This window comes from Elgaria multicarinata, chromosome 3, assembly GCF_023053635.1.
Source record: "Elgaria multicarinata webbii isolate HBS135686 ecotype San Diego chromosome 3, rElgMul1.1.pri, whole genome shotgun sequence".
Taxonomy (NCBI): Eukaryota; Metazoa; Chordata; class Lepidosauria; order Squamata; family Anguidae; genus Elgaria; species Elgaria multicarinata.
This window is the reverse complement of record NC_086173.1, coordinates 65,637,843-65,654,651: the sequence shown is the minus strand read 5'-3', so window position 1 is coordinate 65,654,651 and position 16,809 is coordinate 65,637,843. Positions and strand designations below refer to the sequence as shown.

General features: G+C 41.0%; 1 protein-coding gene across 2 annotated transcripts in view; it reads right to left on the bottom strand.

The window, feature by feature from the left end:
• The window catches only part of GABRG2 (gamma-aminobutyric acid type A receptor subunit gamma2), a 91,216-nt gene that overhangs the window by 49,591 nt on the left and 24,816 nt on the right, over positions 1 to 16,809 (bottom strand). For both annotated transcript variants that reach the window (XM_063120555.1, XM_063120556.1), the window contains exons 2-6: positions 9,475 to 9,623; positions 5,413 to 5,480; positions 4,015 to 4,235; positions 1,971 to 2,053; positions 765 to 902 (exon numbers count right to left, since the gene is read on the bottom strand). In XM_063120555.1, the coding sequence (XP_062976625.1) occupies positions 765 to 902; positions 1,971 to 2,053; positions 4,015 to 4,235; positions 5,413 to 5,480; positions 9,475 to 9,623 (659 nt within the window). The remainder of the gene's footprint in view (positions 1 to 764; positions 903 to 1,970; positions 2,054 to 4,014; positions 4,236 to 5,412; positions 5,481 to 9,474; positions 9,624 to 16,809) is intronic.

Here is a 16,809-nt window from a genome sequence, read left to right as displayed (position 1 = left end):
AGCATCTGAAGCTTAAAATAGTACAGCCCAGCAATGTAAATACCCTACAAAGCTTATGCTAGTAGGCACTATCCTGAACTAAAAGAGGGCTAAAAGTGGAGACAGAGCATGGGGTCACATACCCTACCGTCACACACACACACACACACACACACACACACACACACACCAACATCCCCATGCATGTTGTCCCTATCCACCCACATCTTTGTGTGTTTAGTGTGAAGATCTGAAGATAAAGCATATGCATTTTGGGGTGAACATGAACACCCCAAAGAAGATGAACCATGCTGGATCACACCAAGGCTCGATCTAGTCCAGCATTCTGTTCACAGTGGCCAACAGCTGCCTGTGGGGAACCCACAAACGGATATGGAATGCAACAGCACCCATCTGCCCATGTTCCCCAGCAACTGGTGTATATAGGGAATGCTTCCGCTCTGTTGGGAGTCCACAACCCACAGTGGAGTTCCTGATGACATGGAGGCTACTTAGTGTGTTCACAGAAGCCCCTTTTGGACCATCATGCTAAATTCATACAGGTCGGGGTGGAGTCGAATGGATTGTTGTGGGGTGGGTCTAGTGTGTTCACCCCCATGCTCTTTCCCCATTGTTATTCCTCCCATGTTCAAGGGCTAATGTGTAAGCAGGGCTAGTGTGTTTCAGTTAGATAGCAAGCACAGTATTGACCTCTTCCCACTTCAGTGTTTCATAGGATCCTTTATGAAGTAGAGAGATGATTCAAGTGTTACAGCTTCACCTACCTGAAGTTGTTGGCACCACTTCAGTTGTATTTCTGAGCCCAATAAATGAGAACTGATAGAGCCTCCAGGACCTAGTATCTCCCACTTCCACTGAACTGCGCTTCCACATGTAGATAATTTCTTCCTTTGGGTAGCCATCTTCAAAACAACGGAGATCACAATTCCATCAATATTTTCCTCTATGCGCTGTTACTTTCCTTCAGCCACATGGGCATGAATGACACTCACTATAGCTGAAGTCACATGATTTCCTCTCATGGCACATTGATTATTGCACTCATCTGAAATGCAGGTGGAGCAAAGTCTTCTGAAAGGTACCCTGCAGTTCCAAACAGCCATGGAAAGGCATACTTGCATCCTATCTCTTTCAGTTCCCACAGCACTGAATTGCTGCCAAAAAATTGCTTAAGATGAAAGCAGCCAGGTTCACACACGCACACACCACCTCAACACCATGATGAACTATTTCTGTTAATGCAGCCTGCCCCAACTGGGGGGCTCTCTAGGCATGTTGGGCTACAACCCCTACCATCCCCATTCATGCTGGTTGGGGTGATGGAAATTGTAGTCCAAGACATATGGTGGGCCCCTGGTTGGGGAAGACTGCTGCAGTGCCTTTCTGCACTTAAATGTGATGGGTCACATGTGGAGCACTTACACCGATAAATGCTTTACTGGTCACCTATGTCTCCAACTACTAGCATTGACTACCCCACTGTATATCAGATAACCCCATGCATAATCACCCTGAGATTAGAGAAAGGTTAAGGAATCAAAGAAATAGAAACAAGCTCTAGGTTGTTAACTTCTTCTGTCACAGCAGCATCTCTTCTCACTAGAATCAATCTGCAGTCATCTCTTCTTAACCTCTCATTTACTAAATTACATATAGCTCAGCCTTCCCAACTGATGCCCTCCAGATATGTTGGACCACAATTCCCATTCTCCATGCTGGCTGGGGATGATGGGAGTTTTAATCCAACCCACCTGGAGGACAACAGGTTGCAGAAGGCTGGCTTAGATGCAGGTGAAGTTGGGGGAGATCCGAAAAATCCTATGGCCCCTGGGATGCTCTCCCAGGGACCATAAGACTACAGCCTTACTTTGTCTGAGTACAGTATATTTGCTGATCAAATTAGTTTAAATGTTATATTTTTCTTTTCTTTTTTTCCAAAAGCAGTGCATTGTTTTGAGTTTACTACTTACAGCTTGAAAACGCCAGTGGACAAGAATGTTCATCCATTGGGAAGTTGTGCAGCTGTAGCTGACACTCAGCATCTATCGTCAACCTAAGAAGAAACAAATATTAACATTATTTCTATAATCAGTTTATTTGCTCATTCATTTCATTTCTAATCTGTCCAATAACTAATATTCTCCAGGTGGATTACAAATCAGTTGCAATGTTCATACAGTAGCTCTAAAAGTTTGAAGTTTGTAGCTAGGAACATACTGAGTATGTAACCTCAGAGAATATGCTGAACCTATATTGTCCCAGTTCCTTCTAAACTTTCTTTTATGTGTCTTGAGTAAGATGTGAAGTAAATTACCAACCCAATCTCCTGTCCCTTCTTGTGTCACTAATCCTACTTTTGTCACTAATAGCATTACAGGTTAAATATATAAATTTCCTACCCAAGGGATCCTGTTAATGGGGTCCTTAAAACATGCCACACCTTGCATGACCCTGCCATTCCTCCACCTCCACCCCCACCCCCCAACCCATATTCCTTTAAGTGTGACTGCTGCATCGGTTAAGTTGACTTGACTATCCTCCATGGCTCTCTTGGGAAATGTAGTTCTTAGAGGGAGTTGTGATAGAGTTGTCAGCTCCCTTCAGGGAAGCCACAATAGTTATATTGGTTCAAAACCAGACAAGGTTGGAGTGAACCTTGTCTAGTTTTGAACCATTTTGTTCCAAGGTCCCCAATCCAAAACCATTCAGCACTGCAGAAAGCTGTGTTGAGGCACTGCAAACCCAAGCAATGACTTGTGATTAGCTATATGGCCCAGCAGATGTACAACAATTGACAACATGGGCTATGGCCATCGAGAGCCATTGCAACAGTCACAAGCTCATGTACCCTATCCTCAAGCTGGTACTGCCATGATGGCTTCTGCTGCAGTTGCTAAATACCATCTGGGCCATATGCTTTCATGACCCCAGTTATGTCTAGAGTTTCACAGCTTCCGGTGGAGCATGGAGAGAAGGAGCAAAGGTTGTGCTAGGGTACCCTAAATGTGCTCATCTTTATTCTATGGACAAGGCTCAAAAAAGGCTTTCCCCCCATGCACTGGGAACACTGACTCTGAAAAAAGAACTGAGATGATATCCTTCCTTATCTTATTCATTTTTTAAAATTACATTTAGATCCTCCCTTTCCTCAAAGGAGCTCAAGGCAGTGTATATCTCCCACTCACCCACCCAACACACACAGACTTTATCCTCATAATAGCCTTGTAAAGTTGGTTAGGCTAGGATATAGTGATTGGCCCAAGGCCACTCAGTGATGCTCCAGTGCAGATTGGAATATGCCTTTCTCTGATCCAAGTCTGATATTCTATTCATTACATCACACTGGCTCTGTTTCACATATGTTGTTGTTTATTCGAGAAGTCAAACTTACAGTCACTGTATAGCAGGGTGGGCAAGTAAAATCAGGTAGGGCCCAGGATTGCCTCCACCCACATAGCCCTCCATAAGCCAAATGACATCAAGGGGGCAGGGTCACACACACCCCGACATCATGTGTTCCTGGATGGTGCATTGAGTGGATAATTGACCCAGTGCATTAGCTGGGAACTGGCTTCACTACACGCAGGACTTCCCTACATATAGGACTTCTCCCATTGGGGAAAGGATTCAGGGCAAGTGAAACTGCTCAGTCTGGCTTCATTCATCTGATGCTTGCAGGAGCTGACCACTCTTCCAGGGGAATCCCCTTGTTATCACCAATCAGAAATTGGGGATAACAAGAGGATTCCTCTCCCAACCCTTCCAAAGCCCCTGGTAACCTCCAGGCCAGAGCGTGCAGCTTGGGCAGAGGAGGAGGCGGAGCTGTATCTGATCTCAGATAAAGGATGGGATTAATTAAAGGATAACAGTTCACTTCTGCTCATGAAAGGTGCATCAACCCAATTTTTGGCGACCATCACCTCCCCAGTAGCCATGTTGTATAAGATACTTTTTTTCATTCATCTTGGACATACATAGTAAGTATATTGGTCAAAAGTATATTGGTAGAAGTACCTTAACGTATATAGTACTCTGCCATCGTTCCAGATCCGAAGCATCCGATTAGGTGTTGTTATCCAATGAGCATCTGCTTTTTTTGAGTTTCGGAAGAATGTGTCAGGTATCCAGATCTTCCCAACCATGTTGCTGTTCAACCTCAGCACTTTTATAGTGCTGTTGAATCTTAGTCGTCTGTCATACCAGGTTTGGGCAAAAAATATATCTATTGTATATTCCTGCAGTGTTAATGAAATATATCAAACAAAGCTCTGTAAGACCTCGGGCAGGTATCACTTTCAAAATCTTGCAGTCTTGCTTGACAAAGCTTTTATGGACATTTCAGAGAAGAGGACAAACAACTTATATTAGTAGCCTGATCCACAGTACAACCAGGCTCCTGATTTTAAGCTGATGTGTCTACATCTGGCACTGTTGTTGCATTTCTGCAATGCTAGCTTAATGCAGTAATTAAAGACACTGTGGATTATGCTGTTTTCCCACTTTCCCTATTATTATTATTATTATTATTATTTATTTATTTATTTATTTATTTATTTATATAGCACCATCAATGTACATGGTGCTGTACAGATTACACAGTAAATAGCAAGACCCTGCCGCATAGGCTTACAATCTAATAAAGTTGTAGTAAACAATAAGGAGGGAAAGAGAATGCAAACAGGCACAGGGAAGTGTAAACAGGCACTGGGTAGGGTGAAGCTAACAGTATAGAGTCAGAACAAACTCAATATTTAAAAGCTATAGGGAACAGAAAAGTTCCTAAACACTGACGTTGTGGTACAGAAAAATACAATCTCAACATTGGGTTATAAATCATAATATTTTAGCTTAACTGGTTTGTGGATCAAGCTGCCTATGTGGTGTTTCCATTATTCTTATTTGGGCTACCAAAATGTGAATGCTATGATTTAAATGCACAGAGATGTACCATGTTAAGATATTTAAACTAAAAGGAATATTACTGATGGAGGATGTTCAGCGTTAAATGAGGAATTAAATGTTTAGTGGTGTTTAAAGAGAAGGTAATTCTGACATATTTATATAGCCAGCAAACCTCCAGGTTAGTTACATGAATTATACCATGTAAATATTGAACACGTTGATTTCAGATAGAAGATGGGATTAATTAAAGTTCACTTCTCAGGGAAGGTGTATCCACCCAATTTTGGGTGACCACCACTTCCTTGTCAGCACCTCCCAATCAGGGTGCTTGGTGAGGCTGGTGGGGGAGGAGGGGCAAGAAAGTCATCTTCTGCCCATGTATTTCTGCCAGCGTGTCTCTGGATCGAAGCCAATGTATATATGTTGTCTGTAAACATGTATTGGCATTCAACAGTGGCATAATAATGTACAATATAAATCTGGTGAAAATTATGAACAAATGTTACATACCATATTGATAGCATTCACCGGACCAATGCTATTGACGTACATATCAGTGTGAATTACTGTTGGTTGCACTGTAACAAAAACAATAAAGAGCTGCTAATACTGCTGAAGGGAAAAATCTCTTGAACATGAATGAAATTCATATATACAAAATATATATTTAACAAAAAGGAAGCCAGTGCTTTATTTATTTATTTATTGCATTTTTATACCACCCAACAGCCAAAGCTCCTTGGGTGGTTTACAAAAACTAAAACCATTCAAAGTATAAAACAAACAGTATAAAAATATGATATAAAATACACATTAAAAACTGATTAAAAACATACCATACATGATTCAAACATCTTTAAAACATCCTTAAAACATCCTAAAAACGTCCTAAAAACATTCTAAAATTTTCTGTTGGACAGGTGCAATTGTTCTAAATAATGAGGGATAGAATTGATCTCTGTGTTTGAAAAAGGATTTGATATTGTTTAAAAGAAGGAGCATTTGTAGGGCTCGAGTATGTGAAATGTTTTATTATTTTATCAATAATTATAGTATGAGTGGACTTGCATTGTTACTTGGAGTCCTGTAGTAAAGAAACGAAGTGGTATTTGACCCTTCTGTATTATTAGTGAGATTATAATCAGGTCAGTGTTTTTGCCTGGCTGAGGGTAGAAATAAAACTTGACTTTTCTTTTTTTTTAAATGACACTATATTGTGTTTCTAAAGTCTTTTATGATACATTATATCAGACGTTTTCCATTATGAGAATGAGTGTAAAGTGACTGACATAACCTAAAGAGGATACTGGATATATACAAACTCCAGGAACTAAAAATAACACAACAACAATATTTGGAAGATTGTAATGTATGGGCTTATTTGATTTCAAAGTATATTTTCCCCAAAGTAACTCCCAGAGGCCTATACCAATAAGTGTGCATTGTACAAGATTCTTTGGGGTGGGTGGGAAATATTTCTTTGGTGTACCCTTTGCTAATATTACATGGATTCCTCAGGGTTTCCACAAGTAGAGATGCCAGCAAAATGCATTCTTCCAGAGCTTGGATATAAGTTGCACGGGTTCATAAGGGGAGGTAAGTGTTAGGAGCCTGAATTCTTCACTGGCTTGGTTTAAAATCCATGACAGAGAACAATTCCTATCCAAAAATCCACCCACCCAAGACCCAAACATCTTTCCCACCCAGCCACTCATCCCCCAGTCTCCCATAAACCCCTTTCCCTCCTCTCTTCCTTTTAAACATCGCTTATCTGGCTGCCGTGCCTAGTAGAAGCAAGCAGCCACAGGCAGAGAGAAGAGGAGGGACCTCTCACTCCCCCTTCCAGTACTGGGAGGTCAATGCCACAGCCTTTGGGAAAACTACATTTCACAGAGGCTACTGGGGCCTTGCATGCCAGTATGCAGCACCCCAGAGGCCAAAGAAGGGAGGGAGAAAGAGACACATTTCTGCCAGATGCTTACTGCCACTGGCATGCTGAATAGCTAAGTGAAATGTGAAAGGCAATGGGGAGAATGAATTGGGCTTTGGAGGGGTTCATCCAGCTGAATTTGGATTGTCTTGGTAATTGGATAAGCCTGCCATTTCCTTTTTCTTTTTCTTTTTCTTTTTAGAGAAATCGCCTGGGTTGTTTTCAAGCCACGCCAAACGGATGCAAGCCACGTGTGGGTAGATGTAGATGAGCAAAATGCAATTACAAATGCCCTTCACAGCAATAAACAATTGCAAATGTCTCCTGGGTTTTTTTGTATGTAGGGATGTGCAAATAAGGAAAACCTGAGTTCGTCAAAGTTCTCTGAATTCTATGTTGAAACTTGTTCCGACTTGTGTCCCTGTATGGTTGTAAGGTTGTTTTCCCTTTCATAGGAAAATTCATACATATTTTCATGCATGTTTTTTTTTCCAAATGTATGTTCATTTGGGAAATTTTCTTGAACTGATTAAAGTGTATTTGTGCACATTTGTCAGAATTCTTTATTTGCATTTTTCAAATGCATTCTTTGGGTCTGCAAATTACATCGCAAGCTTGGAAATGTATGGTGTTTGACTGGAGACTGCATTTGGGTCCGTGTTCAGTTCTGAAAGGTGCAAACTGAGTGAATTTTGAGCAAAAACTAACTGAAATGAATTCTTATACATCCCTATGCATATGTTTTTTTTTAAAAAAACCATTCACTTTGGAGGCCAATTCAGAGCTTCTGAATCAGCCCAGATCCAACTCAGGCTGCTTTGTGCCCGGGCCAACTTGCTTTGGATACAGATTCGAAACAAGATCCAGACATCCTGGCCATTGCGGATTCCTAGGTGCCCACCAAGTAGCTGCTTGATGGGTACCTTGGAAATGGCCCTTTACGGCCACCGTAGTTTGTGACCTTAGATCTAGGAAACAACAGAGCCCCCAACTTCATTTAAAATGGCAGTTCTAATCAAGGATGGTCAGGCAAGTCCCTTAAGCAGGTGGGGGCAGCAGCTTATCATCACTCAAGTTGGGCTGAGGTAACCCAAAAGACTTCAGACCACCTTGGCTCAATCTGGTTCCAATCCAGATTCAGACCAAAGTGGACCGATTCAGATTTGGGGCTCAGGCCCAAAGCAGTACACAGCTCTAGCCCTCACCCAGGGACACCGATAAAAGAATTGGGCAAATGCAGCTGCTGCATGGACCTAAAAATTATATTGTTGATAGGCTGTGCTGTGAAAGCAGGAACGGGCAGAGGATACTGCCTCAGACACATATCTGACCTTCATTGTCACAGAGAATACAGATGTATGAGAATTTCATTTACATTCATCCAAAAATTTCATGTTCATAATCTTAAATGTGAGCACGAGCAGTAGTCTCCCGGGGGGGAGGGGGGAGTTTGTAAATTCATAAAAGTTGCAATTGTATTTGAAAAATGTGGATTTTCATGCTTCAGTCAACGTGGGAATCAATTTTCCCCATTTGAAATGTGCACTTTCCCTGCTTGAACACAATGAAAAATAGATCACAAATGAAACTGGGAGTGAGGTCAAACAACTTGAAACTGCATTTTGGAGAATTTTGGTGAGCTCAAAAGTAGCTGATTCTTCCATCGCCAAGTCAGAGAAAAGTCTTCTTGATATAGCATTTATCAGCTAAATAGAATTAATATATCTCTCCGCTTCTTTAGCAGTTGTGGATAGGTCTTGAACTGACTACTTTTTCAGGTTATTAGTGGGTCTTACAAATCAACACGAACAGAGGTCTCTTCTCTTCTGCTAGTTTAATTGGCATCAATCCTCAATAACTCTTGTTATTGAGTCATGGTAACTCAGTTATAAATATAAATTCTCCACTTGCCCAGCCATTGTCATACTAGTAGACAACCATGGCCCAGATCCTGAATTTCCCAGTTCTTGGCAAACTCACTGGACTAACTATTGGTTCCTGACTCAGGGTGCTCAATTATAATTTCTGGGTTCTTCCATTATCTGTAATTCGGACTGGATTAATACAGCAGCTCCTGGTTGCCATCTTACTACACCCTAGGATGATCCTGCTGGCATCTCCACTAGACGTTTTTGTGGAACAACCTTATAGAGACTATCAGAACTTGTATCTGGCAACAACAGCAGAACACTTTTCTAGTAAAATGCAACTGACTTCATTCATGTACATCAGTTAGGGATCAACAACAATATTCCTTTTATTTATATGCCATAACCTCTTTCACCTCTCCCATTATAAATTACTATATTTTAATACCTCTGTAATTATGTGTTGAACTGGTAAGCATTTAGCCAAATGAACAGAACAGCAATATATTTGCTATTACTATTTTTGCAAATCACTATGAGCTGAAACATTTTTAATAATAATAATAAATGCCATACCAGTTAGAAGTGTAAATTTGTTTCCAAAACCTTTGATTATAGATTCTTCAACAGAAATATGAATTGTCAATGGTTTATATATTAGATTTTGCGCATGTACATTTCACCCATTAGGATCTTTTCACAGCAAAATATTTTGCAGCTTCTCTTTGTTTTCCACCCCATTCCTATTAAAAGAATAATAGAAAACACCCTCACCTCCTATATCTGGCCTTAGCTTGTTGTCATATCCCTCCAGCAGGCCATTTAAAATAAGGGTAACATCACTCTCATGGACTTTGGGAGTCAATACCCATGTTTTGTTGGTTGTATAATCTTCATAATCATCATCACTTTTTTGGCTAGAACTGTTTTAAAAAGAAAAGGGAGAGAATACTGGAGTCATATAATGGGTGAGTGTGGCAATTACATTTATAGACAATTCCATTAGAAACCATCATGACTGGATAACGCCTTTCAAAATAATGACAATTCTGAACAAAATGCTGAAATAGTTTTATAGAAAGAAACAACGGAGGGAATATCATTTACTGGCTCCATTTTACAGCTCCATTTTAGGGGGGGAAATCAAGGTAGCTGACTATACATATTTTCTCATTTGTGTATTTTGAGGTTTTAGATGTATATAATTCTTTTGCTAGTTCAGATTAAATGCTTTAGAAGAGGCAGTGTATCACCAGCACAATGGCCTTAGAGAGAACTGTATATCTATAAAAAGTTAAACTCCAGACCCAATGGTATTTGATTACTACTGCCCAGTTGTAAATTCCCCTTTCTTAAGAAAGGTACTTGATAGAGTTGGAGCAACTGCAGGCACTCTTGGAGGATACTGATTATTTAGACCCATTCCAATCTGAGGCCAGATCTACACCTTGTGTCAAATCATTACGATCCCATCATAGTGATGGTATACACTTCTTTCATATTTATACTTTATAGGGCACACAATGACATTTGTGGCAGTATTTTGGATAATGTGGAATGAAAAGCATGAAATAACACAATGAAAGCGGCATACGAAATATGTGATGTGCCCCAATAGTTATCGGTGCACTTCAGTACCGCTATAAAGCAGTAGTGTAGATCTAGCCCAGGTTTCAACCTGGTTATGGGACCCTTTCAGACTTGTTCACTCTGACAGATTACCTTTATAGGGAGAAGGACAGAAGGAATGTGACCCTGTTAATTCTGGTTGTTCTCTTTTTGGCTTTCGATACCATCAGCCATGGTATCCTCCTGGATCAACTCTGTAGGCTGGACATTGGAGGGACTGTGATTCCAATCTTACCTGCGGGGTCAGTTTTAGAGAGTAATATTGGGTGACCATTCCTTGGCCTATTGGCAATTGAACTATGGGGTTCTTCAGGTACCATCTTGCTCCCAATGATGTTCAGCATCTATATGAAGCTGCTGGAATTTGGAGCCAATTGCCATCACTATGCTAATGACACACAGCTCTAACTCCCAGTCACATTTGAATCAGGTGAAGCTGATTCAAATGTGACTGGGAATAAAGTGAGGCCTCCAGGGAAGGGAGTCCAGTAATTATATTATCACTTTATAAATAGAGAACTGAAACAGAGACAGCAATTTCTCTGTGAGTTGAGAACTAATTTATATATGTATGAACATCACTCAATAACATAGTCAATATTACTTCTCACTTCATGCATTTGCAAATGAACATATTAACTACTGGAAAATGTTGTGATTCAAGTAAAGTGGAGGAACAGGGGCAGGATCTACACTACTGCTTTATAACCGTTTATAATGGTATTGACAATTGTTGGGAGCCAGGACACATTCCATATACTGTTTTCAAACTGCTTTCAAAGTGTTATATCCTGCTTAATGTAGATCTGGCAAAGGTAAGATATATAATAGAGACTTCCAACAAAGACGTTATGCCTGGGTACTAAAATCATTGAGAAATCCAAATGTATGTATGAATTCAACCTGAGTAGAGACTCAATCGAAGTACCCTATGTCAAAGTCCAACAGTCTTTCTACAAGACAAACATTGGTTTGGTTTTGTGATCCACCTTTATAGAAACAAGTCAAGCACACAATATTACTTAGTATTTAAGGTATCTTAGAAGTTAAGAGAACTAGCTCAATATAAGTATTGAATACTGGGGTAAACAAGACGTGACTAAGAAAGAACTATGACTTATGTTTGATTTTTGATTTTTTTCTATGTGTTAAGCTGCAGGCCAATTCACATGTCTATGGGACAGGAGGTAAAATAATCACATATCCCATCCATTCACTCCAATGTGATACATTTTCTGATTGTTTGTTTTTAAATGAGAAGGTTACGTTGCCAAATATGGGATTTATCATGTGACAGGCTGCCCTTAGTCATATTATCTTTAAAAAAAAACCAATATGTATCTCTACAAGGGAAGTGGGGGGGAGACTTAAAATGGCATTATTCTATATTAATGCAGTTAGAAGTATACAGAATGTAGGGCAAAGTGATCCTATAAATCTACTTTTGCTGGGGCAGCACAAATACCATTTTGTGCAGGTACAGTTTAAAAAGTGCCATAGGCTTGTGAAATGGGATGCTCCATTAAAGCTATGGCTGACTTGCTATTTAAACCCACTATTGAAGCCTTGCACACCTATTTGTAAGTAAAAAAAAAAGTAAGAGAGAGTAAACTGCACACTATGCATTTAACATATTGTGTACCTTAGTCTTCATTGTCCTTAGTCTGATTTAAGGGAGGTTGGGGGTCTCTGGTATCTTCAGAAATGGAGCAAGAGCCTGACTTGCAAGCTAGACGTTACTTTTGCTGCATAGCTAAAGAATGAATATTTCTTTAATTACAAACACATGCATGTATGCTTCAGTTGGAACAATTGAAGAGGCCTTGCTATTGGGTTGTTGTTTCTTAACAAAATAAAACCAGTGTGGTTCAGGCTAGGTCTGAACAGGAGGAGGGGAGCTGCGGAGAGGATGCTCAGCTCTCCTCTGATGTCATTTTCCATCTCAAAATCACCTACCCCCCCCCCCCCCCAAGGTAGTCTTTCACACTTGTGGAAACCCTGTATCTTTACTTCCATAGTTAAGCATCAGCTTGGGGAGCGTGATTGTGAGCTGGGAAATGACATAGTGAGGGGACAGGGTTAAGCAGCCCCTCCACAAATACATTTCTTCCATTCAGACGTATCCTCATGCAGACGTCTTTGTGTTAAAACACACACACACACACCAGAACAAAACATGGAAGAATGAATTTCAAAACTCCACGTAGAATGCAGTTCCAGCCTAGGACAAGGCCTCTGGGGCATTCAATCAGTTCACAAGGCGCTTAAATTAAACTCTGTAAGGGCAGGAATAAATAGGGTCAACACCCTGTTTTCCATGCATTTGCAAATCCAAGAATCTGCATTAAGAGCTCTGTAACTTTAAAAACTGCTTAGCAACTTATCTTATGCTCTCTCCAAGATAGCCCTTGGCTGCCCCTTTGTCATTTCACTATCATGTTTCCCCAGCTCCCAGTGCTCAAGCCCCCTGCAACTACAGCTCAGCATGTAATGAGTCTTGCTTGTTTTATTGACACTCAAAAACAAGGATTTTTAATTGGTATTGTGCTACATGGCATACTTCTATGTACAGGCAAACAGGGCATGGATAATTAAACTGGCGAGGTAGGCAGGTTTATGAAGCTGTCCACAATTCCAACAAACTAATTGCCTTTCAAAGAAAAAAATCTCATGCTGTCTCTGAAGCTCCAGTCCACCCAGCAAGTAAGGCAACTTCTTTGAACTTAGTTCAATAGACTGTTAGATTTGCACTCCATGGGAAATGTATGGGAAGCCACTTTAATTTGTTGGTTGTCTGTGTTTTCTCAGAAATTATTTATTAACCTCCTTTCTAAAGAAACTACCCAAGGCAGTATGCAATTCCAAACCAAAGTTACTACTGAAATAAAGCAATCCTGTGGCAGCCATATTGCAAGCATGTCTCCACATCAGTGGCAAACATTTCCATTGACCTGTGTTGTGGAGACTTTCTAGAGAAGTTGTCGTCAGAATGGAGTGAGGTCAGGGGGGGAAGGATCATACTTTGTTCACCTATTTGTGAAACAAATTCAAAGACATGACCTAGGGTTCGACTCTGGACACTTAACTCTGTGTTAGATTTGGGCCAAATGGTCTATGTAGGTTTAAATCAAAGCATTTCTACAGAGGAAGCTGCCGTATACTGAGTCAGACAGCTGGTCCACCTAGCCCAGTATTGTTGAAACTGTCTGGCAGCGACTCTCCAAAGTTATTGGGTAGTATGGTTTCAGGCAGTAATTTTTCCTGCCCTACATGGAGAGGCCAGGAATTGAACCTGGACCTTCTGCATGCCGAGTGTGGATTCTACCACTGAGCTACAGCCCCTCCCCTCAACCAGAACTTAACTGGCTTATGGATTCTCCTGTGAAGTTGGAGTTTTCAATCTTAATGCAAAGAACACCTAATATTTGCAATAAAATGTCACTGTGGTGTCTCAAACAGAAGTAGTTTGGGGGGAAAATACATGTATTAGATTAAAAGGTGAATATCTGTACTTTTTACTTCCTTCAAATGGATTGATTTGCCACTTGGGCCTTCACTAATCTGATATTAGAAGCTCACACTTCACTTTGCATTGTATTGAACCTGTTTCCTTCCTAGTCTCCTGAGACTATGGCTGGCTGCGTAGATGTTGTGAATTTGATTTACACCTTCCTGTTAGCTGCTCTATTATGCTGCTTGACTTCTATTATCTTGTCCCCCTTCTTGTTTCTAGAGGTAAACTCTACTCTTTGTCCCTCTTGGGCAACAGCAGAACAAATCTCGTCACTCCTGTCTCACTGACATCATTTCCAGCAAGTCTAAACAGCTCTGATGAGTTGCAGCCACAAATGACACTGTTCTGTAAGAGCCATGAACATGACAATAAAGTGCAGAATGAAGCAACTGTGTATGGGGCCTGTTCAGACAGCATGCTAAACCATAGTTAACCATTTTGCAGCAAATGGTTAGTGAGTTTGTTTAAACTGTGGTTATGTAGCCACCATGATTAGGAATGGTTCACGTGACACACAGTCATGGATCACATGACACACTAAGCTATTATGTTTAGTTCAAAATGCTTAACTACCTTGGCTTATTGTGTCCTCTGAACAGGGTCTATGTCTTCAAATGCTGAACAACCCAATGGTCAGCAATTATATTTTATAAACATATGTGCATAGAAGCATTTAGAGAGTGTTTTATATTTCCATCGGCAAGTGCAGGGCATTATCTATGTGAAAGCGTCATTTCTGTGACTACATCCCACTCATATTCTTTAGACTCTCTAAGCCTATATTATTAGTAACAGGCTGTCCTGTCTTCAAAATGGTGTTTGTTTGTTTGTTCAAGTTATGAAACAAATCTAGCAAAACCCACAGTCAGAATTATAGTGTTCTTATGAAAATGTCAAACAACTTCATATGTAAGAAGGACAGAGTACAAAAGTTTCAAAATGTCCAAGTACTACCACTTACCCTCTTTTTTTTTCATTTTTCAATAAATTACGTATCTACTGGCCTGTAGATGCTCATCCTCTCATGTGTATTTAATCCACTGGTTTCATACTGGATTCAGTAATGAAGCCTAAAATACTTTTGGTGGTGGTGGTGTCATTGTATATGGATCCCAGTATTGTGCAAAAGAGATTCAGATTGGTTGAATCATAGACCACCCAATTTAGAGGGGAACCATTGTCACACACCCCTTCCAGACTGAGCATGTGATGACTCCCCTGTGGGCCCTCCTGCTCCACAGCGACGTAAGAACATGAGGTTCCAGAATCAGCCACGCATGCTTTAAGGATTACAGACAAGTCTTCTTGGGAGTAGAGCTACTTGGAGGTGATGCCCTGCCAACCTTCTTAAGGCTTCAGATCAGTCCTTTGTTGGTACAACCTCTTTCTACACTCAGCTAGTAGAGTTCTCTGGGAGCTATTCAGGACCTTGATTGCTGCTCCCTGGAGCATGCTGTGACTATGCTGATGACTCAGCTTGACCAGATTTGACTAGTGCCTTACTTTGGCTTGACTCGACCTGTGATCTGCCTTGCTGTAATCTGACGGACTTCATCCCTACTTACTTAAACCTGAGTTGCTTCTTCCCTCATGGGCCTCAAGCACTGAAGAAACATGTTGTTTCACAGGCAGGATGGAGGTCCGCATGACTGAAAACCAGGCCCTGTCAGCCAATAATCAGGTCTTGCAAGTCCAAACTTTCAATTGAGAATCTGAACCCACCAGTATCAACTGCAGGCCACTCAAGCTGCAGCACTTAGTCCTGTTCCCACATCTTTAAGTGTACTTCATAGGTTCAGGCTGCATTTGACCACCTCAAATTGCAGTTCATCTCAACATTCATTACCGAGGCTGATGCCTCCAATGTTGCTATTAGGATGAAACTGTACCAACCCACACTGGACACTGAGTCTTCCCATCTGTGTGCCTACTTTTCTTGGAAATTGCAGTACACAATTGGTAGAAACAACTACTGGTGATTAAAGCATTCTTTGAAACCTGGTGCTACTACTTAGAAGGAGTTTGTACTAAACGAACTAGCTGGCCAACACCATTACTCAGGGAAGGCTTGGTAAAGAGATAGGTCTTTAACAGGTGCCTAAAACATGTTCCAGCTGGTGCCTCTCAAATACTAGGGGAAAATGTATTATATAAGGTGGGTGCCACCACAGAGAAGGCCCACTTCTGGGTTGCCGCAAGATGGCAATCTACAGCTTGTAGTACAACCAACGAGTCCTCCTGTGATGATCTTAATGATTGAACAAGTCTATATCAGGGAAGTCCATCTGCCAGATAACCTGGTCCCAAGTTATTCAAGGCTTTATATGCCAACAGCAAGACCGTGAACTTGGCTCAACAGCTAACAGCTAATTTTTGTGAACCGCCCAGAGAGCTCCGGCTATTGGGCGGTATAGAAACGTAATAAATAAATAAATAAATAAATAACAGGTAGTCAGTGCAGTTACTTCAAAACCAGTGTAATATGAGCTTGGCCAGGCATCCTAATCAGCATCCTGGCCATCACATTCTGCACCAGCTGCAGTTCCTGGACCAAGCACACAGGTAGCCCCACAAGATGAACATATGGACTACACTAATCAGGCTATCCCTGTCCAGGAAAGGGCATAGTTGATATACTACTTGAAGCTGGTAATGGGCGCATCTTGCCATAGTATTCACTTGGGCTTCTAGTGACAATGATGAATCCTGGAGTAACTCCTACACTTTTTTACTCTGATGCACAGAACCCATTCATTAGTGAAGCAGATAAAAAATAGAGATGACACAGAAGCATTTAATGTCCAGGGGCATTCTCCACTGCCAGATATGGAATACTTTGTTGACTGGAAAGGATATGGTCTGGGAGGGGGCCTATGTGAGCCTGCCATATGCACACGCATGTGCCCCACTAATCCATACATTCCACTGCTAATACCTGAACAAACCAGACCTGACCCAGTCTGGGA